General features: G+C 34.5%; 2 protein-coding genes and 1 non-coding gene across 4 annotated transcripts; 2 read left to right on the forward strand and 1 right to left on the reverse strand.

The window, feature by feature from the left end:
• The first annotated feature begins 625 nt into the window (after positions 1–625).
• Positions 626–5,353, forward strand: LOC127078961 (uncharacterized protein At4g15545). The gene is made up of 9 exons (XM_051019379.1): positions 626–1,092; positions 1,196–1,264; positions 1,366–1,422; positions 4,126–4,195; positions 4,273–4,368; positions 4,465–4,710; positions 4,819–4,861; positions 4,963–5,041; positions 5,142–5,353. Exons 1-9 carry the CDS (start codon positions 814–816, stop codon positions 5,232–5,234), a joined length of 1,032 nt encoding a protein of 343 aa, XP_050875336.1. The 5' UTR covers positions 626–813; the 3' UTR covers positions 5,235–5,353.
• A 6,635-nt stretch (positions 5,354–11,988) lies between these two features.
• Positions 11,989–12,095, reverse strand: LOC127116153 (small nucleolar RNA R71). Its single transcript, XR_007801132.1, has one exon. It is a non-coding gene; the product is annotated as a small nucleolar RNA R71 (small nucleolar RNA).
• Positions 12,096–21,980: 9,885 nt separating this feature from the next.
• On the forward strand, positions 21,981–25,178 carry LOC127078968 (receptor-like cytosolic serine/threonine-protein kinase RBK2). 2 transcript variants are annotated; one of them, XM_051019388.1, is made up of 9 exons: positions 21,981–22,171; positions 22,470–22,576; positions 22,690–23,070; positions 23,290–23,541; positions 23,654–23,808; positions 24,021–24,100; positions 24,185–24,320; positions 24,419–24,568; positions 24,673–25,178. In XM_051019388.1, the coding sequence occupies exons 1-9, from the start codon at positions 22,131–22,133 to the stop codon at positions 24,853–24,855; spliced, it is 1,485 nt and encodes a 494-aa protein (XP_050875345.1). In that variant the 5' UTR covers positions 21,981–22,130; the 3' UTR covers positions 24,856–25,178. The 2 variants fall into 2 exon arrangements, with proteins under 2 accessions (XP_050875345.1, XP_050875348.1); XM_051019391.1 differs by having other exon boundaries at positions 22,699–23,070.
• Positions 25,179–27,897: the final 2,719 nt, after the last annotated feature.

A 27,897-nucleotide genomic window follows, 5' to 3' on the forward strand; every position in this document is an offset into this window, starting at 1 on the left:
TATATCCAATTACTCAATTTTAATTTTTTAGATTGAAATTTGAAACCTTTTTTTCTATAACTTTTTAACATTTCTTTTTCGGAGATGAATAGTGATTGATTTCAAAAGTGGTTGGATAGAGTTAAGAAGTTGTTGAATTGAAACCTAATGTTTGAGGGAAATTTGATTTTAAAATTGGTCCAAAAAAAACTAATTTTTTTTAGTGCAAATCAGTTATTAACAAAATCGATCCTAACATAAATCGATTTTAAAAAAGTAAATCGATTTTATTAAAATGCTTTTAAAAATCAAACTGATTGATATATTTGGTTCAACTTGATGGACACCCTTACTCCAATATACAGGATTGAGAGAATTATTCACGTGTACTGTATACACAATTATTCAAATAACTTCTATCTAACTTAAGTTAACCTTAACATATATTACTAGTTGATTAGAGAATGACAGTAAAAGAACTTTATTCCCCTCCAGCTAAAGCTAAATGGAATCAATGGATTCAACACTGCACCTAAATTAAACTGCTCTACCATACCACATCCAGTTATCATAAGTCAACAATTTTATAGCCAATGACCGTTAATATCATTTTGTCTCTGCTCCAATTCCTATCCTCTCTTAAACCTTATCTGGCCACACATTATGGCAACATGAAATCATATAAAACAAAACAACGATAAAATCCTTCCTTTGTCTTATCACATTCCACTGCTCCTCCTGCATTCTTCTCCAAATTATTATGAATAATATCACAACTATTTCAAATAAAATATAACTACAATTAAAAGAAAAAAAAAAGAGAGAGAACTGAACATGTTGGTGGCTGAATTGAGTGGTACAAACCTTGATATTCCTGAGGAGTTGCTGCAAGCTCTACCATCTGATCCATTCCAGCAGCTCGATGTGGCTCGCAAAATCACATCCATTGCTCTTTCGACTCGTGTCAACGCGCTTGAATCAGAAGCTTCGGCTCTACGCGCCGAACTCGCTGAGAAAGACGAACTTATCGCGGAGCTCCAGGCTCAGTTAGAGGCTCCCCACGCCGCGCTTTCTGAAGCCGCCGATAAGCTTGTTCTCGCGGAACAAGATAAGGTCTGAATTCTGAACAGTATCGTAAACTAATTAAACCCGGTTTAATTTGGTCGAACTTTTCTGAAATTTTGATTTCTTTTGGTTGAGATGATGAACATTATAGGAGAGGTTGGTGAAGGAGAATGCTACACTTTCTAGCACAGTGAAGAAGCTCAGTAGAGATGTCTCCAAGGTGCAAATTATTCATTTTTCTACTCAATTCTTAACATTCATTTTAGTTTTGTTTTTTTTTTGGAATAATTGATTCGTTAAAATTTATGAATATGCATGCAGTTGGAGGTTTTTAGAAAGGCACTTATGCAATCACTTCAAGAGGATGAAGAAAAACCTGTAAGTTTTTTTTATAAGCAAGAAGGATAAGATGTATTAAACCCTAAAATATTGTTTGTTTTTTAAGGTATTCAAAAAATAAACAATCCTAAATTAAGGCATTTCTATCACTTTCTTGTCATAAGTCTTATTCTATTACAATATTAAATAGAGAGTTACAAGTTAGAAATCGCTGACACTTATTTTTATTTTTTAAATGGTGAGTTCTAGTCATTAGACTATTTTACAAAAGAATTATAATAAAATAATGAAATAGTTAAAATAATAGTTTATAAAAATTATTTAAACTATTCTTTTTTATGTAATTTTTTTTAAAAATTGTAAATTTTTTAAAACTAAAATATATAACATTATAGAAATTACCTTTTTTTAGAAAAACAGAAGCAAATGATCCCTTAATATATTTGATTTAAAAATTTATTGAGTCATATTGTTTTTGTTCTTACATTTTTAAAGTTGTCTTTGCGAGTTAAGGGAAGATGGGAAGAAACAAAATAAGGGGGGAGATTTGAAGAAAACGTAGAGAAACATTTAAGAATTTTTAAATTAATAATTTTGTATAAATAAATGAATGTTTATCATTAATTTTGTTTTTTTAATTTTTAAAATATTATTACAACAGAAATTATAATTGATGAATTAATCTAAGCCTTTCAAAACCCTCCAAATTCATTTTTTAATACAACTTTTGAGTTTTTTCAAAATTAAATTTTTTTATATTATGAATAAAATTAAAACACTTAAAATCTCTCTATCTAAATTCCTCAATTCATTTTTTTTGATAAATATTAAATATACGAAATGAGAAGGCATCTAATGTCCAAAAAAATAGCTATGAAGCATGGGCACAAGAAGTACTAAGACAAATCATAATCACCGAAAAGAAAGATTATGAGCAAGAAAATAAAATACAACACAAAGTTAAAACAACTTAGAGACAAAGAGAAGAAAGACATGAGTAATAACACCAGATATTTAGGAGAATATGTTAGATCTCCTCCTATGAGAGGCACCGTCAATAAAAACTAAAACACTATAAATCACTAAGAACACTCCAATAAAGGAGCTGGTGAAAACTCTCGAACCGTTATTGGCTCAAACTCTCGAACCGCTATTGGTTCAAACAAAAAATATGCTTACCAAGCCAATAGAAGAAAGTACAAGAAATACTTAGAGATCTAAATTGGAACCATTTTCAAGCGAAAAAGACGCTCTTATGTTCCTCCTTATCCACAAATATAGACTTACTTGTAAAGAGCAAATCATTTTGGAATTTTCAAAGTAACCATACAACTATGTCTTAAATTAATAAGAAACATTCTCTTATCCTAGAAACCTCGCTCAAGGAAAGAAACAACCCAAGAGAAAGAAAGTCCTTAAAAAGGACTAAACACCACCTAACCAACTGAAAATTTATACCACAAGGAGGCCTCTAACTCACATGTAAAAAATAAATGAGAACAAAATTTATCCTCACCGAACACATTGGAAACTTCACTCCTTTAACATCCATAATATCCCTAGGCTTAAAAAGATTATCCTTAGTAGGAATCTTATCCTTCAAGAGCTGGCAGGAAAACACGATTACTTTAGAAGGAGCCCATATGTCCTAAATTAGTGGTAAAAGTAAATACACTCTCAAAGAAGGGTAAATGGATGAGGGGAGCCAATGAACTAGAGAAGAATAAGTCGAGGCAACCAAAAATACTCCATCTTCGACATGACTCCACCACCACCGGTTAGAATCTTGAGATGAGAACACATCTCGAACAAAAAGGAAAAGATGAATGTCTTCTGCTCATACAAAAAAAACCTCCTTCAATTAAGGTCCTAGTGAAGCGCCCCGTCCACCAAAATCTCCAACTTTGCAACCAACTTACCAATCTTATAGAAAACACTATAACGCCTCGAAAGCATAACCTTGAGAGGAATTGACCCCACCCAAAAGTCATCCCTAAAGGATGTTTGAAGGTCATTACCCACTCTCCTACAAAGGCCTTCCACAAACCAATTAGTATGATCATCTATTTTAAAATCCAACAAAGACACCTCTCTCCATCAGGGAGAAAATAACAAAGAGTAGGATAATCCCCCTCTCCCATGAAAGAGTAAACACTACCACGTATATATCTGACATATAGGATATTCACCTATAGACCCACTGCACTCGAGACCAATCTCCATCTCATTTGCTTAGCAGAGCCAAGTTAGGTAAAATAAATATCTAAAATCTCTAAACCACCACTCCCCTTGAGTTTACATACATCTGATTATCTAACCTAAAGAATCTTATATCTGTTTTTACCGTACTTCATTTCATTTCCTTTGCCATCATATTTTCAAAAATTAATTTATATTTTTAGAGCATTTCTAATGTATGTTTTAAATATTGTTTCAAGTATAATAGTGAACTTTTATGCTAAAGTGTATTTTTAATATTAAATATGCTTTGAATCTAATTTCTAATTGAATTTAGATCTCATTCCAAAAATTAGAATAAAGGTTGAGGATGTCAACACATATTTATACGTCCATCAATTTAAAAAACTAAACAACGTTAGAACATAATTTCAATGTTACAAATTCAACTACAATAATTAGTTTCTTGTATTTGTTGTTTTTACTAATTAGAGTTAAAAAAACCGAAAGCACATTTCCATAAAGTGTAGCTATTGCTTGATGTAAGATTTGACATATGCGCAGGGAGGATCACCCAAAATTGCTGCTATGTTACATAGTCAAGCAAGTATCACTTCCACATCTCACCTTGGAGGTACTTTCAACTCTTTCATCATTCATGTTCCAAAACAAGACAGCAGTTTTCATAATTAACTTCTCATCTTATTGCAGATGAAGATGCTTCTTTGCCACCTTCTAGATCTTCTTCAATGCGAATCAATACTTCTGATACAGGAACTTCTTCTGCAGAAGATCGTGAGTCTGATGGTATACACGTACTATATATCACATAATCATGTGTGTATCTTGATTCTTGACCATTGTTTCTAGCATTACTTTGTTTTTGTTATCCGAAAATTGTAGGTGGTGGAAGATCTCAAGCATCATCAATATCATCACATAGCTTTCTGTTAGCATCTCAAACTACCACTCCTCGCCTTACTCCACCTGGTTCTCCTCCTAATGTTTCTGCATCTGTATCACCAACAAGAACATCTAAACCTGCCTCTCCGCGGCGCCATGCGGTTTCCCTTTCAATTGATAGGACTTCATCAGTGTTTTCCTCTCATGGTTCAGTGTCTAGCTACGCAGGCACAGGTTCACAAACCGGTGAGTTTCTGCTAGCTCAAGCTCATTCTTGATCAATTTAATGAATTTTTCTTGCATATTAATCTTGAAAGATATGTAATCACAACTTTTTTTTTGTTTATTTCTCAGCACGAACCCGGGTGGATGGAAAGGAATTCTTTCGTCAAGTCAGGTACGGATAAACAACTTAATTAAGCAATTATAGTATAATTATTTATGTGTAAGTTATAAGTTGAATCCTTTATTAATTTCTCCTTCTGATGTTATCATTAGGAGCCGTTTGTCTTATGAGCAGTTTGGTGCATTTTTAGCAAATGTTAAGGAACTGAATTCCCATAAACAAACAAAAGAGGTGTGTGTGAAACTGCAGCTTCATGCAGCTTTATTTCTTCCTTTTTGTTATCATGAATTTATGTTAATTTCATTTCTTTGTTGTGTGTGTGAAATTGCAGGAGACAGTAAAGAAAGCTGATGAGATATTTGGGCCTGAAAACAAAGATCTATATACTATATTTGAAGGATTGATTAGTCGTAATGTTCAATAATTTATTATACTTGACATGTTTAATCATATAAAATGATTCCTAGTTGTAATATAGCATGATATTTCCTCTACTTTCAGAATTTTTTTCCGTGAATTACAAATTTATTGTTTTGCGGAAAACAGTATATTCTTTTGAATTTCCTTGAATGTAAGTTTAGGAATGACTTTTTTTTTTATTATTAAGACAGGGTTTTCATTCATGTCCTTTTAGCTAGGGGTTATTGGAAGAAAAAAAAATAAGATTATAGTAAGATTTTGTGATGAATTGGTGGAGAAAATTTGAGCAAAGCACAATTTCTATTGCTTAAGAGAATATTTGTTATTGCTCACTTGCATCATACCTTCGATTTTCAAAGAAATCTAATCTTCTTGACCTCACACTCCTTTTACGTTCCCTTGGTCATTATTAGAAGAAGAGGTAGCATGAGAACTAATATCACCATTCTTTGAAGAAGAGTTTGAAGTGCTCGAAGACGGATGGGTGGCTTTTCGTTGTTGAGAGATAACTTCACCAGCTTTCATTACTTCTTTGACAACAAGAATTTCTTATTTGATATTCTCAAAAGTAGAGGGATTGACTTCCATATGCATAGTGGTATCTTCATCATGAGTTTCTTAGACCACATATTTTTATAAACTCAAAGTCAAATTCCTCAGGGAAAAAAATGATAAATGAATAGATCATTGATACTTGCTAAAGTACAATAAGGTGACAAGTCATACTTGTTTGTAGGGCTCTTTGAGGGTTCTAAGATTGTTATGGTGTTAGAGAAGGTTTACGAGAGATGGTGAGAAGCTCCGTATATAGATGATTGATGAGTAGACTGAATGTTTTTCTTCAATCCAATAGATGAGATATTTATAGAGATTGATTGGGCCTGGATTATGGGACCTAAGGGCAGTTCTATTGCTCCTCCTAGGAGTGTGGAGTCGTTATTTCTCCTATTATTTAAGATAACATGCCTTTTTCTATTTGACTGAGTTTCCCCGGCATTAGTGCTTTAAGATATGTCAATCCCCATGTTTCGTGAGTGAGTAACATGTGGTTTTATCTAAATCCATAAGATTAGTAATTTTATCAAAGGGAGAAAGCTACCTACAATGAGCAAACATTGTGATAAATTAGCATGTTAGAGATTATGATTAATTTTGATTAACTTATTTTTAAATGCCATGTTTCTTTTCATGATTTCATATGCTTATGATTCTCAATGTGATCATGCCATCATGATTAATTAGTTGATCAAAGTTATATTTGAATAATTGATTATTTGTCTTAGACTTGCCCTGAATATTTGTCAACTTCCCCTATCCAATCAAGTGATCATAAGTCCATTGATCACTTGATTGGGTTAGACCTTGGTAATTGCATCACACTGGATCTCAAGTCAACTAAATCTTCACATGCAAGTCTCTAAAGACTCTAGACATCAAGACCTTGATTACTTCTGAGCTTCATTCATTTTCTTTTCCTTATCCATTCAAGACTAAAGCCCTTTTTATGAAAAAATTCAAAAAATACTTTAAAATACGATTTAAATTGTGCGCCACGAGCCTTAAGCAACATAGAAGAATGAGAGGGATTATTCATATCCTTGTTTTGAGTATCTTTGAATACGGAACGTAGATTGCAATTATTCAAAGTATTCGCCTCCGTTCGTAGACTTTAGTGTAATTCAAATAAAGACAATTTTTTCTCAAATTTAAAATCAATCTCAATCAATCAAATTTACTTTTAGCCTTAGGGCATTCAAAACCTTTCAACAAAGGACATGTTATTATGTCCTACTGCAATACAAACAACGCTTAAGCCTCCCATGTGCGAGCATACAAGCTATGTTTAACTGCTAGAATGCAATCCAAGCGCATTCATTCTACCGCAATATAAACAAACGCTTAAGTATCTCATGCGCGAGTATACAAGCAACGTTTAAATTCTAGTACGCGAACATTAACATTGCTAAATAAAAACAATTAACAAATCCGTATTTTCTATCATGAATTACGGAGCTCTGATTTTCTCATTGCACTATGAGAATACTAGGCACAAGATTTCAAAATATTGGTGAGCATATTAATTAAAAGATTATTTCCCCCTTTATTAAGATCAATCTCAAGTAACCTTTAGATAACAGCACACATTCGCGCAAAGAACAATCAAAATGGTTCCCGTTGAGTACAACAGATGTGAGGGGTACTGATACCTTCCCCTTGCATAAATGACTTCATTACCCTATTTCTCTTCCCCTCGGGTTTTATAGATGTTTTTCCTTTCATTTTGAATAAATAAAGTTCGGTGGCGACTCTGTTGTATCTTCGAGTGCGCGATGCACTCAAGTATTTTTCACGGTGCGACAATAATATGTATTTCAATAACATCAAAGGATCCAAAAAGATATGGGTACCAAAGGAAGAAAAGTCAAATTATGATGTAGATGATGATACCGGCAGTTGCTCAAGTGAAGAAATAAATATGTTTTTATTAGGGATGACAATTTGACTCATTTCCAATGGATACCCGCAAATTTACCCACAACGGGTAGGATAAAACCCCTCAAAATGGATACGGGAATGAGCTCGGGTAATTACCCACAAAAATAAGCGTGGTACCCACCCCGCCCCATACCCGCACACTATATATTTATGTATTTTTATTTTTATTTTTATATTTTAATTTATATTATTATATAAAAATATATGTCTGTCAATTATAAAACATATATCAATGTTAAATTATTATGTATTTAATATAAGTGTTCGTTTATTTCAACAATAAATTGTTTGAAAACTTTTTAATGTTTTAAAAAAAATAAAATTATATGATATTTTATAATTGATATATTTATTTTTAATAGGAATACGGGTAATGGATACGGGTGCACGTACTTACATACCCATATGGCATGAGTACGGATGCTAACTTTGGCACCCAAGCGGGTATGGGCTCGGGCACGGGAAGTTTTTTAAATCATGGGTATGGGGATGAGTACTATAGTGCCCTGTCCAAATCCTACCCATTGTCATCCCTATGTTTTACTGTTCTTTTCCTACGACGGAAGAAATTCATTTGCCTAATAACAAGATAAAATAATTGGATATTTGAGTCATGGTGAGATCCTTAATCTTACACTTTAGTTGTTCTGATTAATTATGGAATTATTGCACAAGTTACTTAATATTAAGTAATCTGTGTAACAAAGGTAATAAAGTATGTTTAATTCCTCTATATGCATGGTCAATAAAAATAGTAATGTAAAATCCTTTTAAAACCTCTTTTCAGAAGTACCATGACTATGGAAGTACTCATACATATTATCTTTGGTGAATTAACCCCTAGTAGGTAGAAGTATAATTGTTACTTTTGCAGGAGTCCTTTAGAGAATATCATTGGAAGATGACAATAAAGGGAAAGAAAAATCTCAAAGATAAGAAGAAGTCCAAAATCTAAATATAGAAATTCAAGTTAAAGAAGTCAATCAAAGATAGTATATCTTAATAATGGATGATTATTAAGGACCACTTCATTCAGAATGTTAATGGGGAAATCTCTAAGAGAACTGCACTCCCCTAGTAAGGTATGTAACCATGTGGCTTTTGTTTCACAAATTGAACCAAAGGGAATTGATGAAGTTATCATCAAATAACATTGGTCTCTTGATATGAAAGAAAATTTAAATTAATTCAAGAGAAACAACGATCGGAAACTCGTTCCCAAAACTGGTTGAGTTATTGAAACCTTAAGTGAATCTTTTGTAACAAGCTTGATGGAAATACTTGTTTTTAAACAAGACTCATTACGAAAGATTACAATCAAAGCATATATCTCAACAAATCCTATTCTCATGTACCTCCAATAGAAGCCATAAGGATGATTATAGCCTTCTCATGCGTTTTTGCAAAATCTTCCAAATGAATGTAAAGAATGGACTTTGAACTATTATATCCATAAGGAAGTACATGTTGATCATTCTAGAGATTTTCTAAAACTATTCCTACTCATGTTTTCAAAATGAAAATGGGTATGTACGATCTAATACAAGCTTATAGAGATTGGTTTAATAGTGTGAGAATTTTTTTGTTTGAAAACAAATTTCAAAGGATGATACAACTCTTTTTCAAAACAAACATACTTTACTTGTGCGTGATTTTTTGTCGATTCGATGATACTAAAGAGTCCTTGTACAAGAATGTTTATGATATGATGTAGATTAAAATATAGGAAAACTCTTTTGAGAGTACGAGAAAAAGTGATTGTTAACCTTGATGGATTTAACCAAGACGTTGATTATGTCTTTCAACAGAATTGATTAAAATAATAATGTTGATCACGATAGGTTAAAATGATAAATTTAGAATGGAATTATCAATTGAACCAACTCTCTTATCGAATTATTCATAGAGAAGGAAAATACACAGTGGATTTTTGTTTCCTTGAAAGGGGTAGTTTCTCGAGTTAACTTGAGATTTTGAGGTAGTATACTTAATAGAGATTGAAAAATATGAAAGCTTCAAAGAATTTTAAGGTCAGTTCGAGAAAGAATATAAGAAAGAAAGAAAGAAGTAGACAACATAATTCCCTCTCGATATAGAACGCTTCAAAGACTTTTAAGGTTTATTTGAGAAAGAATCAAGGGGAAAAATCTCTCCAAAGCTTACGTATCGGTTGATTCCAAAGTTGAATGCTATCTTCTGCAAGGATAAATAAGATTTTAGATAATATGCCTTACTATGGATTGCTATTGTCCATCTCTATAAGGTAACTTATTCTTGTTACATACAATTTATGTGTTTTGATATTTTATGCCTTTTTTTAATGATAAAGGGGGGGGGGGGGAGTATACTCTCATGGGAAGAAAAATATACTCTCTACTTAGTTGATATGGAGTTTAATCACTCTAAAATACTTGTATCTGTTTTTGTTACCACCTCCTCTGAGTGATATGTTGTTATCATAAAAAAGGGAGAGAATGTAAATCTATGTGCTTGAAGGTAATAAAGAACAACATCTAGAGCTTTAAAGATGATAGCGCATGACAATATCCTGATAAATAATCTTATAATAGAAGTCAAGTTTAAGTGCTTATACAATCAAATACTATTTGGCAAAGTCTTGAAGTTACTCTGATGAAAGGTGTGAAAGTTCACCATGTCATATCTGTCGGTCCGTCTGAGTGAACCGAGTACTGTAAAAGTAAGTTAGTAGCTTAAGAGTACTAAGGCAAATCTCACACACACTTGAAACCTATTTTTTAATCTATCAAATATATTTCAAATGTTTTCAAACCTGCGCCAAGTGATTAAGATACTGTCAGCCTTCTTTTTGAAGCATTTTTTAACTGACCAATTGATTAGAACCTTAAAACAATCGATTGGAAGATATTTTTGAAATAGCCGATCTATTAGGATCATAAGACAATTTATTGGAATAATTTTTGAACTAACTAATCGATTAGAATTTAATCTAATTAATTAGAAGAGGTCCAAATTGTTAACCAATCGATTAGGACAATGTCTTAATTACCGGTAACGACTCCATATCTAAACTTTCATTGTTGGGCTTGCTAATTGATTAGATCTTTATGATAATCCATTAGAAAATTAATTTGGCTCATGGATCATTTCCTTTTTTGATTTTTCCTTCTCTTATATAAATGAGGGTTGCCTCCTCTTCATTTCACACCATTTCCCAAAGTTTTACATTTTCTTTGGAATTTAACTCACTATTTTCTCCCTCTCTCTCTCTAGAAACATTTTTCTTCACTTAAAGTTGCCTTTGTGCTTTTGAGTGAACACTATTTGTGAGGAAGAAATTGTTTGAGTGAAGTTCCCTTGTTATTACTTTCAAGAGTGTGATACTCTTGAAAAATAGAGTTTGGTTCTTGAGATTAACCAGTCTTAAAATCTTTGTTTGGTTCTTGAGATTAGCTTGGAAAATCTTTATTTTGATTGTTATTTTAGCTTGAGTAAAAGCTTCTTGCTTGATTGAGGATAAACCATTGTAAAGATTAACTTGTAACAAAAGGTTTGTGGCCATAACGTGTAAAGTCTCAAAGTTTTAGTCAAAACCTCAAGAAGACCTCTCGGGGACAAGACTAGGTCAACATTTGGTCAAACCTGTATAAATCTCCGGTGTAATCTTTCTAACCTTATCCTTTTATTTTTCTGGAACTTACTTTCATTATTTAATTTTATGTTGCAATTACTCACATAAACTTACTAATACAATCTTAAACAATAAAAGGTTAAAATTAACCACGACTCTTGAATACCTAATCCCCCCCCCCCTCCAGTGTAATCTTTCTAACCTTATCCTTTTATTTTTCTGGAACTTACTTTCACTATTTAATTTTCTGCTGTAATTACTCACATAAACTTACTAATACAATTGAATACTATCTTTCTGGATCATGATGTGTTTGATTCCAATGTCATGAACACATGAATCATACGACTGGAAATCACTATGACACAGTTTTACTTTAAGTCAATAATGTTCCAAATGCTACAAGCTATTGGACAATACTCATGGGCTGCAACTGATGATCCACATCTTCATTTGAGGCAATTTTTAGAGGTTACTAGTAACTTCAAGATCCTTGGAATTTTATGATGCTTTTAGATTGAGGTTGTTTCCATATTCTTTAAGGGAAGGAGAAAAAAGTTGGCTTAATTCCTTGGAACCTAATTTCATTGCCACATGAAATGTCTTGGTTGAAAAGTTTTTAGCTAAATACTTTCTTCCTGTCAAGAATACGAAAATGAGAAATGAAATCATTTCATTTAGGAAAGGAGAAGATGAGTCTTTATTTGATGCTTGGGAAAGATTCAAAGAGTTGCCGAGGCAATGTCCACACCATGGAATCCCAATTTGTATTTAGTTGGGAACATTTTATAATGGACTAGTGTTATAATCCAGTTCAATCCTCAATCAACAAACCTAGTTTTAGTTAATTATATGGGAAACGAAAAATACAACAACACATACAACCCTGAATGGCGTAATAATCTAAAATTCTCATGGAGTAACACCCAAAATCAATTAAAGCTTTAATATGCACAAATGTTAGACGGTGTGGCTAGTGATCGAGAGGGGGGTGAATAGATCACCTCTTTAAAATTTACGGATTTTTACGTTTAATCAGAGTTTTCAAAAACAGCGTATAAAGCAGTCCCGAATCGACTTCCGTCTATTCTGAACCGCTACTAGAAAGCCGGACACGCAAGTGCAGTTGCTGGATTTTAATGAGAATGACAGAATTAATACACACAGAATGTTAACAGATTGAATGCGCTTATCCTCAAATACTATTTCCAATGAACACAATCAAGTTAACCGTTTTGTCAAACAGTTGGTGTGTGAGTGTTTGATGATAAACAGCAATGGTGTATGACTAAAGGTTTTGTTATCACTGCTGTCCAGAATTTAATCAATCACCACACACTAACAGAATTTGCAAAACAGTATTTGAAACGTAAAGAAGATTAAGGTAAAAGAAGATACGCAGAGATTTGTTAAGGAAGTTCCCCACGTCGTCCTCGCGTGTGGGTACGTCTCCCTCTCAATTTCAAATGAAATTAAGAACTTTGATTATCAATTATTGCCGAATCCGTTGATACAAGGTTTTGATACAAAGACAGAATTTCTAATCTCCAAGAACCTCTTCTTGTATAAACCTTCACTTGATCTGAGCTTGATCAAGATTTTCCTGCACAAAGTTGCAAACAATTCACCGGTTCCACGACCTGCTTGCGAAATCCTCCGATCTCCAAACGCAACGCTGCGGCTGAATCTGTTCTGCAAATGTGACTCCGAAACCCTCAAGAACAGTCCAGTTCTTGAAGGACAAACCAGTAGGTTTTTCCTAGAAACCCCCTTCAACCTTCAACCCAGCTAGATCCTCGATCGTTCCACTGCAAACCACAGCTAGATCCTTGATCACACCACTGAACGTTATCTCAATCCCTCTTTAGTCCAAAGAACAAGAATTGTTGTGTGTAATTGTTCTTGAAGAAAATTGATTGAGAAGATGAAGAAGATGAAGTCTCTTTCAGGTTTCTAAATGCTCACTGACAATTGCTCCAACACTTGTTTGATCTTGTGTTCAATTGTCTTTTTGCTCAATGAATTCGTGTGCTTCAATTGCTGTCAAAACCTGTATATATGTACTGCAAAACAGATTCTGTTATGACTTAAAACAGCCTTGTGTATTGATACACAGGAGTGTGCATCGATGCATACTGTAAGTTGTATGAAATTTGGTCAAATTAATTAATCATGTATCGATGCAGGAGTCGTGTGTATCGATGCATGTGGTATTTACACTAATCTGTATCGATGCTTAATGCTCATGTATTGATGCACAGGTTATCTCAAGTGGTCATGTATCGATGCAGAAGTCGTGTGTATCGATGCACAGAGTTTTTGCCCTTCCATGTATCGATGCATGGCTCGTGTGTATCGATGCATACTGAACATAATTTGTTTTGACATTAATCAAGGCTGCATGTATCGATGCACAGATTCATGTATTGATACATACTGTTACAAAATGCATTTTAATAGTTATTTTAAGGAATTTTTTCAATGTACATATATATGTGTGTTTATGCAACAATAGAGTGGGATGAATCACAAAGTAAAAACACAATTATATAATTTTTTCAATGTACATATATATGTGTGTTTATGCAACAATAGAGTGGGATGAATCACAAAGTAAAAACACAATTATATCATGTAATGCAATGCACAACCAATTTGGATGATGTTCACACAATTTGCTATCATTAAAAGTTAATTCAAGTTAAAGAATTCTTTCACAAACTCCCCCTTTTTGATGATGGCAAATTCTTGGCAAGATGTGTGATACTCCCCCTGAGTTTGTGCCTGAGTTTGTGCATATCTGCATTTTCTCCCCCTTTGTCAACATCAAAAAGAGGAGGAAACAGAATTATCAAGGTAGCAGCGTAATAGGGCGTGGCAAAAAATGGATAACAAGCTATCAATCACAAAGAAAGAAGCTATCAAAGTAAAGAATCATTCATAAAGAATGACGAATAAGGGAAATAACAATAGAGATAAACATAGAGTGAAAAGCATTTAAGGATTAGAACGAGTTTAAGAATTGCAGCAGCTAAACCATATATTATGCAACAATTCAAATAAAGCTTGAGCAGCATGAGATGAAATGCATTTAATTCAAATAGCATCAGTATGTGTCGATGCAAATGGTCATGCATCGATGCCTATCATTCACATTTGGCCTGTGTATCGATACGTGCGATGGATGCATCGATGCATCCTGAACCAGTTTGACAAAAAATTGAAATTTAGAGTATATGGATCGATGCATACATGTTTTGTATCGATGCAAACTGATGCCAAAGCAGATTTTAATGACTTTTGATGCAGTATGGATATGCATTTTGCACTAAGTCATGATGTTTATGCTCAAGAAGGTTTCATAAGTCAGATTATTGTAATGTTCAAACAATATAGGCAAGCAGTAAATGCGACCAAATCAGTATCGATTAGAATAAGAACATTTGTTCTAACATATACAACCACTTAGCAGTAGGAGAATTGTAGAAAGGATTGATATTACCTCTGTTGATGTTATCTTGCGAGGCATAAATGAAATCTAAAACAAATCTCATCAACCAAGGTGAGGCATAATATAGATAAGAAGAAACATGCTTATCCTTATCCAGATTCCCGTTGGTAGGCATAGGGGTGTCAATTGATTTTGAGTCATTTATTCCAAAGCGCTTGAGTAGTTTTCTGCAGTATTTGTTTGACACACTGCTGTACCCTCATCAAGTCGCTTTATTCCCTTTGAAATGTCTCCCAAGATGTTGTCGATAGGATGGTCTTTTGAGGATTTTCAAGCTGTTGGAAGGTCCTTCACTTCAGCTGTCTTTTCTTCCTCATTTTCTTCATGACTCGTATCTTCCTCCTTCTCATGGGCAGCTGTTTTGGACTGATCAGTTTCCTCAACAGCTTCCTTGAGTATGTCTTCTGTAGATACACCTGCGTCATCAAAAGAAATACCTTTTCCGACATTTTTCGGATAAGACTCATCAAAAGAAACATAGACAGATTCTTCAATAGTAAGCAAACGCTTATTATACACTCTATATGCTTTTACTCCTTTAAACACAATGTTTTGTTCAGCATGTTCAATTATGCAGCAAGTTTTTGTGAAAGAAAAACTATATAACCCTTGTCTCGCAATTGACTTATGCTTAACACGTTGTGTTTAAGTCCCTCAACTAAATGGACATTAGAAATAGTAGTGGTGGAGGGATTACCTACACTACCTTTACCGAGTATAGCTCCTTTATTATTGTCTCCATAAGTAACATATCTCTTCTTCTTTGCTTTGAAGTCTATGAAAAGCGATATGTCACCGGTCATGTGCCTTGAGCAGCCGCTGTCAAGAAACCATCTTCTATCTACGGAAGCAAGGCACTCATCCTACAATATCAAAAGAGAGAATTTGGTACCCAACTTTCATTGGGTCCGAGTGGGTAAGTGCTAACATGGTTGCCTTTTGGCTTCCATTGATAAATACCTTTAGGGACAAGAAATCTCCTAAACTTGCATTTCTCAATGGTATGGCCAGCATGACAACAATAATGACATAGACCATAATGATGTGTTTGTTGTTTCTTATTCATTGAATCCTTTAGAATAAAAGAGTATTTTGCATATGGAGGATTCAATGACTTCTTAAACAACTTGGGGTCAACGGCATAAGTAATTTTAGGTTGTAGCGCTTTCTCTAATTTGACCTTAAGAGTGTTTACCTCTTTTTGCCAAACATAACAAGCGTCACAATACCTAACTTTACTACATCCGTCAATGTCAATAGTTTTTGAATTTTCTGCAATACTAGTTTTCAATGCTTCTAAATCAATTTCAGCTTTGTTTACTTTACCTTCCAAAAAAGAGAAAATATGTTTGTCGGAAGATAGTCTTTTAAAAGCATCTACAACTTCGTTGTGCAGTTTTTCAAAAGCTATTTTTAGTTCCGAAAAAGACATAGAGGAGAAATTATTGTAATAGGCTTGTTTTACCTTTTTGTCATTGTTTTTCTTCTTGTGGTAGGACAGATTTTTGGTGTGAGCCGTAAGGCACAGATTTGCGGATTCATCACTATCACTTGAACTTTGTGTGCTTGATGAATCACTATCACTTTCCCATGCAATGTAAGCTCTTCTTTGTTTGCTGTACCCTTTTGGTGAATCTTTTCTTTGGTCCTTATACTTCATAGGGCAGTCCGTTTTATAGTGTCCGGATTTACCACAATTAAAACATGATCCTCTTCCTCTATTCTTCTTGTTTTCTTCTTGTTTCGAATTTATGGATTGTCTTCGAAACTTCATGAGATTTTTGTCGGAATGCTTGACTCCATTCTTTCGAATGAATCTATTATATCTCCTTACAAAATGTCTCATTTCCTCATCGTCCGAATCTTTGTCACTACTTGAATCATTGTCGATTTGCTCTTTTCGTGAGGACTTAGAGCTAGAGGCCACAAGAGCTATTGGCTTCTTCTCTCCCTCTTTGTCTCTTTTCTTCTCCTTTTCCTTCTTACTTTTGTTCTCGTATTTTTCAAGACTTTCCAATGCTTGTTGATGTTCTTCCAGCTTTCCAAACAGAGTTGTAATCGTAAGTGTCGTTAGATCGTTGGCTTCCTTAATAGCTGTCACTTTAGGTAGCCATTCCCTGCTAAGACACCTCAGAATTTTATTAGTAGCAATTTCATTGGAAACAGGTTTTCCAAGTGCATTCAACCTATTTGTGAGATGAGTGAATCTCTTTTGCATGTCGGAGATAGATTCTCCTTGTTTCATGCGAAAGAGCTCAAATTCTTGATTAAGTGTGTTAATGCGGGACTGTTTTACTTCAGTCGTACCCTCATGGGCAACTTCTAAAGCGTCCCACATTTCTTTAGCTGTCGTGCAATGGGATACTCGATAATACTCATCAACACCAAGTGCTGAAATTAGTATATTTCGAGCTTTCCAATCACACGACCACTTTTTCTCATCTTTCTCATTCCAATCAGATTCTGGTTTAGGTACTATGGCGCCAGCCGCATTTGTCATAGTAATTTGAAACGGACCATTTTCAATGGCAGCCCATACTAACCTATTCACAGAATTTATATGAACTCGCATGCAGTCTTTCCAGTAGCCATAATTTTCACCGTTGAAAATAGGCGCTCTATTATACGCCCCCTTTGGTTCAGAATCCATACTGTTACAGGCAGCCACAGAGCACCAGCGAACCGGCGCTCTGATACCACTTGTTAGACGGTGTGGCTAGTGATCGAGAGGGGGGTGAATAGATCACCTCTTTAAAATTTACGGATTTTTACGTTTAATCAGAGTTTTCAAAAACAGCGTATAAAGCAGTCCCGAATCGACTTCCGTCTATTCTGAACCGCTACTAGAAAGCCGGACACGCAAGTGCAGTTGCTGGATTTTAATGAGAATGACAGAATTAATACACACAGAATGTTAACAGATTGAATGCGCTTATCCTCAAATACTATTTCCAATGAACACAATCAAGTTAACCGTTTTGTCAAACAGTTGGTGTGTGAGTGTTTGATGATAAACAGCAATGGTGTATGACTAAAGGTTTTGTTATCACTGCTGTCCAGAATTTAATCAATCACCACACACTAACAGAATTTGCAAAACAGTATTTGAAACGTAAAGAAGATTAAGGTAAAAGAAGATACGCAGAGATTTGTTAAGGAAGTTCCCCACGTCGTCCTCGCGTGTGGGTACGTCTCCCTCTCAATTTCAAATGAAATTGAGAACTTTGATTATCAATTATTGCCGAATCCGTTGATACAAGGTTTTGATACAAAGACAGAATTTCTAATCTCCAAGAACCTCTTCTTGTATAAACCTTCACTTGATCTGAGCTTGATCAAGATTTTCCTGCACAAAGTTGCAAACAATTCACCGGTTCCACGACCTGCTTGCGAAATCCTCCGATCTCCAAACGCAACGCTGCGGCTGAATCTGTTCTGCAAATGTGACTCCGAAACCCTCAAGAACAGTCCAGTTCTTGAAGGACAAACCAGTAGGTTTTTCCTAGAAACCCCCTTCAACCTTCAACCCAGCTAGATCCTCGATCGTTCCACTGCAAACCACAGCTAGATCCTTGATCACACCACTGAACGTTATCTCAATCCCTCTTTAGTCCAAAGAACAAGAATTGTTGTGTGTAATTGTTCTTGAAGAAAATTGATTGAGAAGATGAAGAAGATGAAGTCTCTTTCAGGTTTCTAAATGCTCACTGACAATTGCTCCAACACTTGTTTGATCTTGTGTTCAATTGTCTTTTTGCTCAATGAATTCGTGTGCTTCAATTGCTGTCAAAACCTGTATATATGTACTGCAAAACAGATTCTGTTATGACTTAAAACAGCCTTGTGTATTGATACACAGGAGTGTGCATCGATGCATACTGTAAGTTGTATGAAATTTGGTCAAATTAATTAATCATGTATCGATGCAGGAGTCGTGTGTATCGATGCATGTGGTATTTACACTAATCTGTATCGATGCTTAATGCTCATGTATTGATGCACAGGTTATCTCAAGTGGTCATGTATCGATGCAGAAGTCGTGTGTATCGATGCACAGAGTTTTTGCCCTTCCATGTATCGATGCATGGCTCGTGTGTATCGATGCATACTGAACATAATTTGTTTTGACATTAATCAAGGCTGCATGTATCGATGCACAGATTCATGTATTGATACATACTGTTACAAAATGCATTTTAATAGTTATTTTAAGGAATTTTTTCAATGTACATATATATGTGTGTTTATGCAACAATAGAGTGGGATGAATCACAAAGTAAAAACACAATTATATAATTTTTTCAATGTACATATATATGTGTGTTTATGCAACAATAGAGTGGGATGAATCACAAAGTAAAAACACAATTATATCATGTAATGCAATGCACAACCAATTTGGATGATGTTCACACAATTTGCTATCATTAAAAGTTAATTCAAGTTAAAGAATTCTTTCACAACAAATTCCCCTTGATTTTTCTGCACCAAACCATGTAGTGGCTAAACAAGGAAACAACTAGTTGAAAAATATTTTGAAGTCTTTTATACAAGAAATAAAGAATCACTTTCGAGCTTAAGGTGTGAGCATAAAAAATATGGAAAACCAAGTTGGGAAGATTTCTTCTACATTCAGTTCAAGAACCATCGGAGAACTCCCAAGTTCCACTAAAACACCATAATCTACCTTTTGTACCCAAGAGCAAGGAATATTAAGGACCAAGTCAACACAACCATGAACAACCAAGGAATGATGTGAACACTTCTTACACGTCAGAAGAAGATGACTTAAATCATGCCATAACAAATCCCTTGGTTGAAGCGAGAAAAAATGGCATGCAAGCTACGCGACCCATTATGAAGAATTCATGCACAACTCCTGTAGATACAAAACTATCTCCTAACATGTTATAAGTCAGCACAAGAACAAGACTTGTGCAAAAAAGGCCATCACTGCCTTTTCCCCAAAAGAATAAAAAAGGCAAAAGAAGAAATTCAATTTGGAAATTTTATGGAGATTTTGAAACAACTCCATGTCAATATACCTTTGATTAAGGAAATTCAACTGATGCCAAATTATTCTAAGTTCATAAAGGATGTTTTAACAAAGAGGATAGGAGCATGAGAGTTTTCTACTATGGCATTGACCCAAGAATGTAGTTAATTTGTTCAAGGAAAGTTATCTCCAAACTTAAAAGATCCAAGAAGTTTCATCGTACCTTGCAACATAGAAGATTCCTTTTGTGGGAGGGCATTTTGTGATCTAGGAGCAAGTATTAATCTAATGCCTTTGTCTATTTTCAAGAAGCTGGGCATTGGAGTTGTAAGGCCAACAACTATCACACTTCAACTAGCTGATTGACAATAAAAAGAATTTTCGAGCATCAACATGTAATTCTGAACGTTGTAATCACGCGGGGTAACATAAAAATGAGCAATGCTTGTATCGCTAGAAACTCGAATTCAAATAACGTGAAAGTTATTAAGACCTCTATATTGTGAATGACGAGGAAGTGCGGATAAAATAGGGGTGGATGAACCATCCATTGGAGGCCATATTGGCACTCTCCTCCTCAAAACAAGGTTCCAGAATCACATCATCTTCAAGTCTAGTATTAGAAAGCATGATTTTCAATCGAAAAGTTATGATCCGCTCTTTACTAGAGTATAAAGACGGGAAGCCGTTGACATTGCAATATTTTGCATTTATCTCGGCCCTCGGTTCTTGTTAAAAACAGGAAGAGCAAGAGAATTACTATCAGAACAGTTGGAGCTCTCGTGGCTCCTAAAGGTTGCAAGATCACTCCTTAACGTTTTAAGGCCCTAATGATCGCTATTAATAGAAAAAGGAGCAACAGAATGATAGTATCATACTTGTGAACAAGTTAACTTATAGCCGAAAGAACTAAGAAAGTGATATATGACACTTGTAAAGCTCCTAGAAAAATAGATGAAGACCTGGGAGATGAAAATGTAAGAAAGGTTAATAATGAAAATATGAAATCCTTTTATAGTAATGGAAAGTCCAATTGTAAGCGTAATCAATAGAGTTGGCAAAATGGGCTATCCAGTCCGCGTTAGCTGATCCATGAAGGGATCGGCCCTTTAGCAGACTAGGCCAAAAAGTCCGAAAATTAAATGAGATATAATTTAGTAGTTCAAGTCAGACCCTTTACGACTTACGTTTATTCGGATCCGTCAATCCAAATTATATTTAGTATTTATTTATTTTAATAAAGAAATTGATTTAAAAAAAATAGATAATAAACTAAAAACTAGATGATTGTCGATCATTTTGATGATTAACTCACAGCTCCCAACAAGTAATTCCTCTTTATGATCCAACAAAAGAGATACTTTCCAATTATCATTGTAACATATTTAAATAGATTTTTTTGGATTCACTATCAATATCCGATACATTGAAATGATTAATCTAGTTTAGGGGTCAGATTTGACATTAAGTGATTTAAATCCCCTTCCGATCACAGTTGCAAGAGATCGAACAATTATTCTCCCTACCAAATTCAAGACACTGTCTTATCCATGCATTACAACATTATAACTGAAACAAACATCCTTGATTTCCTAACAAGTGTCCATCTATAACTATAAGTGTCAAAAACACAAGCTTGCATTTCATATGAGATGCTCTATAGCTGTCAAAATGAAGATGAACTCAAATGTGAGCCGTGCTAATAATATTAAATACTTTGAGTGTTAATCAAAATATAGATACAAGAATCCGTGAATATATCATTTAGTTTTGATTAATATTTCACACAAGCTGAAGCAACAAAAAGGAAGATGGCATTTTCAGCCCGCCATAAAACCCCGTGGAATAAGTGTCGGTAAGTTTTGATTATTATTTGGTGTGAATTGTGAATAAAAATAAAAAAAAATATTATATTTATATTTAAAAAAATATGGACACAAGTAATAGAGTATGTTAGATTTTATGTTAAAAGATAAACGTAGACTTTTGACAATAATTTATTTCATTAAGAAAATGGCAAAGAATGACGTGGCATATTGTTGTAAAGTGGAACGTAATTGGGGGATAAAAAATCGGGGTGTGTAAAATAAGAAGTTAGAAGTATTATGGCACCTAAGAAAAAGGACAGCATAGACAAACGATGCCAACCGCCACTTTCATTTTCATGTCTTTCTTCCATCTCTCTTTCTCTTGTCTCCCTTCCTGACTCCGTGTGCGCGTCATTCCCGTGGCTACTCTCCCTTTTTTGGTTCTCGCACCCTTCTCATAGCCTTTTTACATCGCCATCATGAGCGATCAACCACGAGAACCACCTCAACCTTCCTCGAGGTACACCATCTTTTTCTCTTCTTTTCTTTATCCATCCATCCATGCATGCATGCATGCATTGTTCATCATTCATAATCTTTCCATATGCATGCATGTTTGAAATCACCATCATACGTGATTTTGTTGAACCTTAGTATGATGTTTGATCGTATATATGATTTATCAGAATTTTTGGCAATGTTATATTGATTGTGTCACATTAAATGCATGTTTGGTAATCTCCCGCGATACCAAGCATGCACTAGTTCTCTTTTTCTTGGATATGCTGATAATCAAGATTGATTGATTATATTGACAGCAATGACAGCCACAGGTCAGATAGAAAACAAATAGATAAAAAGGAGAGTCCTTCATTAAAAAGCAGACGACTACGACCCGGATTTTCCGATTCGTTTTCTAGTATTGGTAATAAATCATTCTCCATCCTTTACAATAAGATAATGATCTGTTTGTTTGGTTATTTGTGTAATTGTACTAATATGGTGGAATGTATATATATATATGATATATGTTATTAGACTTGACAGCTTTAGAGATTGAGGAAGGAAACCAATCTGATTTTTCTCCTAGAAGTCAAGAATCTGAAACACCAAGTTCGAGGGCAAGCACTTCTGATTCTGAGGGAGGTTTAAGAGGCCATCCTAATAATAATCAGTGGCGCGGTTTCTTTAAATTGCTAAAGAAAGGATCACAAATGCCTTTTCAAACGTTTCATCCATTGAAAAATGTTCCAAAACTTACTAGAAGAAAAAGCAAAAGAATTAGGGAGGATCTCATCCCATCTCTGAATTCACCGGCCCTTCAGTCTTCTTTTGACGCCGAGTTTTGCTGCTTCAAATCTTCCTGGAAGAATTTCTCTCTCGCTGAGATTCAAGCTGCCACCGATGACTTTAGTCATGGTATGAAAATATGGACGAACCTTTATTTTCATGTTTACATCATATCATACCTGACGTCTAATGTCTGACATGCGTCATAGTTGGACACTGACTCATCTGATTACATTAAGTTATTTATTTGTCTATGTATTTGTGTTAGTATTGTGTCTGATGTATGTTTGTGTGCAAGTGTTTCATAGCTTTTTAGGCTTATAAGCTACTTTTTATTTATGTTTGAAGATAATTTGATTGGGGAGGGAGGCTATGCTGAGGTTTACTTAGGCAAATTGGAAGATGGAAACTTTGTTGCCATTAAGCGGTTGACAAGAGGTTGCCAAGAAGAAATGACTGCAGATTTCTTGTCTGAGCTTGGCATTATAGTGCATGTGGATCACCCTAATATTGCTAGGTTGATTGGATATGGTGTTGAAGGTGGAATGTTTCTTGTTCTTCAATTGTCTCCTCATGGAAGCTTGTCATCCATACTTTATGGTATATTTCTAAATGCATGAGTGTTTAGCCTATAAGCTCTTAATTACGCTATTTATGCAAACACGACCCGAGTTTTGGAGTTAATTGGTTTCATTCCTTTTCTGAATTTCAGGACCTAGAGAGAAACTGAATTGGAGCCTTAGATTTAAGATTATTTTGGGGACTGCTGAAGGTCTTCGCTATTTGCATGAAGGATGTCAAAGAAGGATCATTCACAAAGATATCAAAGCTTCTAATATTCTTCTCTCCGAGGATTTTGAGCCCCAGGTTCCTCTTATGCCTCACGAATCTAACTATTTTTATCAAACGTGCATTTTTCAGCAATTAGTATTAAGTATTTATGTTTTAAATCAATGAAAAATCTTCGCGCATGTTTAGAATCAGAATGAATTCTGTCAAACCCACTGTGAATCCAAATATGCACTTAATTGTTTCATCTAAGTTTCTTGTTACACTTTTTAACTCCAATTTTAAACCAGATATCTGACTTCGGGCTCGCGAAGTGGTTACCTGATCAATGGACTCACCATACCGTCTCCAAAGTGGAAGGCACATTTGGGTTTGTATCTTTAAACACCTTCACAAGTTCTTCACATTTTCCGTAATTACAATCTTTTTTCTTTTGGTGATGATGTCACAACAGCTATCTTCCTCCTGAATTCTTCATGCATGGTATAGTAGATGAAAAAACTGATGTATATGCTTACGGTGTGCTATTATTGGAACTCATTACCGGGCGACAAGCTTTGGACAGTTCACAAAAAAGCCTGGTTATGTGGGTAAGTCTCTTCTATCGCGCATTCTGTTTATCGATCATCTTGAATTCGATCTTAAAAACGTTAATTCTAATCGACTTTGTGGAAAATAATTGTGACAGGCAAAACCTTTGCTATCTAGTAACAACATCAAAGAGCTAGTTGATCCGATTTTAGGCGACACTTATGATGAAGAACAGATGAAACTTGTAGTCTTAAATGCTTCTATGTGTATAGACCAGTCCTCAATACAACGACCGCAAATGAGTGAGGCATGTTCTTTTACGTGCGAAGGAATCATAACAGAAAAACTGATTAAATTTAAATACATTGTTGACGAACTTACCGAAACTTTTTTTTTGTCGAATGAATGCAGGTCTTACGGATACTAAGAGGAGAAGAAGGGAGCTTGAGAATGTTGAAAGAAAGACAGAAGTCTAAACTTCATAGAACATACTCTGAAGAGCTATACGATGCAGAAGACTATAACTCAACGAAGTTTTTGAGCGACCGGGATCGACATATGGAGACTATTTTAGGCACCAGCAATCCAAATTAGATTACGATCGGTCTGCGATGATTCACATACAGACAACTATAAAGCTTTACATTAAAAACTTTAAGGGAAGTGATTTATATGTAGAAATTTGAGCTATTCCACTTGTGGATTTAGTTTTGGCCAGAACATTGGTTGAAGAGGCTAACAACAGACACAGAAAGAAAGATAAAAGAGACAGAACCAGAACCCATGTGCATGTATGTAGCATGTATTTTATTTAATCAAAGTGGTTTAAGGTGTGATTTGTGAACATTAATTAACCCTTCTGCATAAATGGGGACTGTACTTTTTCATCTTATTCAAAGAGATGCAGTGATTATTATCATTTGGACATGCCTTGTTTAGCAAGTTGTTTGATCATTATATTGGAAATATATAAGCAGATGTATTTAAGAAAAGTTCATGAAATCTTTAAATTCTGTCAAGTGATTAATACTTGATTTTCACAATTATTTCCCTTTTTGAGTTCATAGGAATAAATACTGCCTTTTGTGATTTTTACATGATTGTTGTGAGGCAATTTATGTTATATCACAAGTATATAGAATGAACCTCAAAATCTTTCATCATAACTTAAGTACAGGATACAATTAATTCATATAATTAACAAAAAGTTAAAGAAGTGTAAAAAGATATTGTTCATAGATCATTCCTTATTAAAAAATTATTGTAATCTTACTTCAAATTCTGCTAAGGTTAACATGTCTTTATTATACTTAACAAAATTACCTATGTGGCAAAGTAAAATGTGTAACATCTCACTAGTTTTTGCAAAAATTAGATCAATCCAACAAGTATTGCATACAAAGACATTCGATAGAAAACTGTTTTTTTTATTTCTCTTTTTACATAAAAGAGATTTCACCCTTAATTTATTTGAACTAAACACAAATTTAAAAATTTATTGTTTGTTGGTGTTTTTGCTAGTTTGACAAAATTAAAAATTATTACGTTAGAGATCTAAAATGTTCGATGAACGATGAAATGATATTTTGGTACGGTGAAGTAAGTTTTCAGTGCGATAAAGAAGTAATTGACCTCTAAGATTAGCACTTCAACATTCAAGTCGGTGAGCGAATGAAAAATAATGTGAGAATGATAATGGATTTGAAATTTTAAAATGGAGCGTTTTCCTCTCTACATAGTGAGAGTAGTAAAAACCATATGCATGAGGTGAGACACATTATGCAAGTAGTCATTGGATCTAGTCAGGCGCGATGGGCGTGTGTGGAGGACGAAATTGTCTGCTCTTGGATGAATGAGGAATCACCTGCTCCATGCACTTTACCGTTTGGTGGTGCTCTTGGGCCTTTCGCTTAGGATACTCGAGTGTCTCCAACAAATAGCAAGGGAATATAAACCGTTGATGGTGTGGTTTTATCTTCTGCATACGGTGGATTGTACGGTCCCATATGGCTCAGGCACACATAACACACTTAAAGGGTTCCTCAAGTATTGATTTCCCTTTTTTTTCCATTTGCAAACTACAAAAGCTTCTTCTTATTTGTATTATCAACTTCGCTCTTTCTTATGTGATTTTATGCATTGATTTGTTTGATTAGGTTCATCTATGATATCTCATTCGGTGGTACATGTGATGTAATACCCTGTATTTTCTTAAATGCCTAAATTCCTATTAATTGAGATCAACTGAGTTCCTATGTGCTCTAAAAGTTGTCAATTGGGATAAATAGAGCAAATAGTGAGTTCAGATTGACTTAATTAATATTATTTGGAACTGACCTTTTATTAATTGAGACATTTTGGTAACACTAATAATGGGTCAATAGCTCCGGTAGAACAAATATTACAAGTTAGTGCCGCTTGAGATATTTGTTACTACCACTCCACCACTTTCTAACCACACATTCCTCATGGCCACTTGATATTAGCCTTGGATTCACTCACCACCACATGTTTCTACCTACCATAAGCCACTTTATTTGTTTTCTATGTATCAGAAAGCATAGAAAGAAAGAGGAAGCTTAAGAGAAGAAGGAAAGAAAAGCTAGTGGAGAAGAAGAAGAAGAAGGAAAACTTGGAACCAACACCATCATCTTCATCCTCATCTCATCTTCAACAACTTCTCCTCTTCAATTTCTTGAGGTGGGTTCTAGTTAGAAACTTTAGGTTTCTAGAAAAGTTAGGGTTGTAGAATGTTAGATAAATCATGAATATCCATGCTATAAGATGAATATGTTCTTGCTCTTGTTGATTTTCATGAACATGTGTCTTAATGTGTTTGGTGATTGGTATGATAATATGATTTGCTATGGTTATGTTATGATGTTGAAATCCTTGTAGTTATGAACTTGGGATTCTTGTTGTAGATGTGTATGTGAGCATGTAGTAAGATGGATGTGTTGGAAGAATGAGTGTGGGTTTGATTGGAAATGGTGTTACAGAGGAAAATGGTGTTCTGAGAAGTGGAAAAATGAAAATGTGTGTGAACCAATCGATTGGCCCTTGTTATCAATCGATTGACAGCCTGTAGTTTAGCAGAAAAATGAAATTTTTACTGGACCAATCGATTGACACTGCATGTCAATCGATTGCACAAACTTTCTGTTTATGAATAGTGAAAATTTTCAGCAGGACCAATCGATTGACACTCAGCAAATTTTGAAAAATAGAAACGTGAGTGGAACCAATCGATTGGGCTTCCCCAACCAATCGATTGACTCGAGTTAAAAACCTTAAAATCCATTTTCTAAGTGTTTCTAAATGCATTCTTCCATCCATTAATCAATTGTGATGCTATGTTTATGTTGAATACATGTTAATGGTGAAAATTACATGATGAATCTAGTGAGTTAACCTAGGATTGAATTTAGGTCATGAGTGAGGTTTATATTCTAGATAATGCGAGAATACGGTAATCGTTCGTACGACGCTTATATGAAGGTCGTGTAGGAATTGTTGGCATGATTGAGAACGAGACGCATTGTATGGAACATGCTATGTTATTATTGTGTATTGTGGTGAATGAAGTCACCTATGATTAATGAATTTTGTTATGGTTCGTGGAACCAATGATTGTAG

Source organism: Lathyrus oleraceus, chromosome 1, assembly GCF_024323335.1.
Source record: "Lathyrus oleraceus cultivar Zhongwan6 chromosome 1, CAAS_Psat_ZW6_1.0, whole genome shotgun sequence".
Taxonomy (NCBI): domain Eukaryota; kingdom Viridiplantae; phylum Streptophyta; class Magnoliopsida; order Fabales; family Fabaceae; genus Lathyrus; species Lathyrus oleraceus.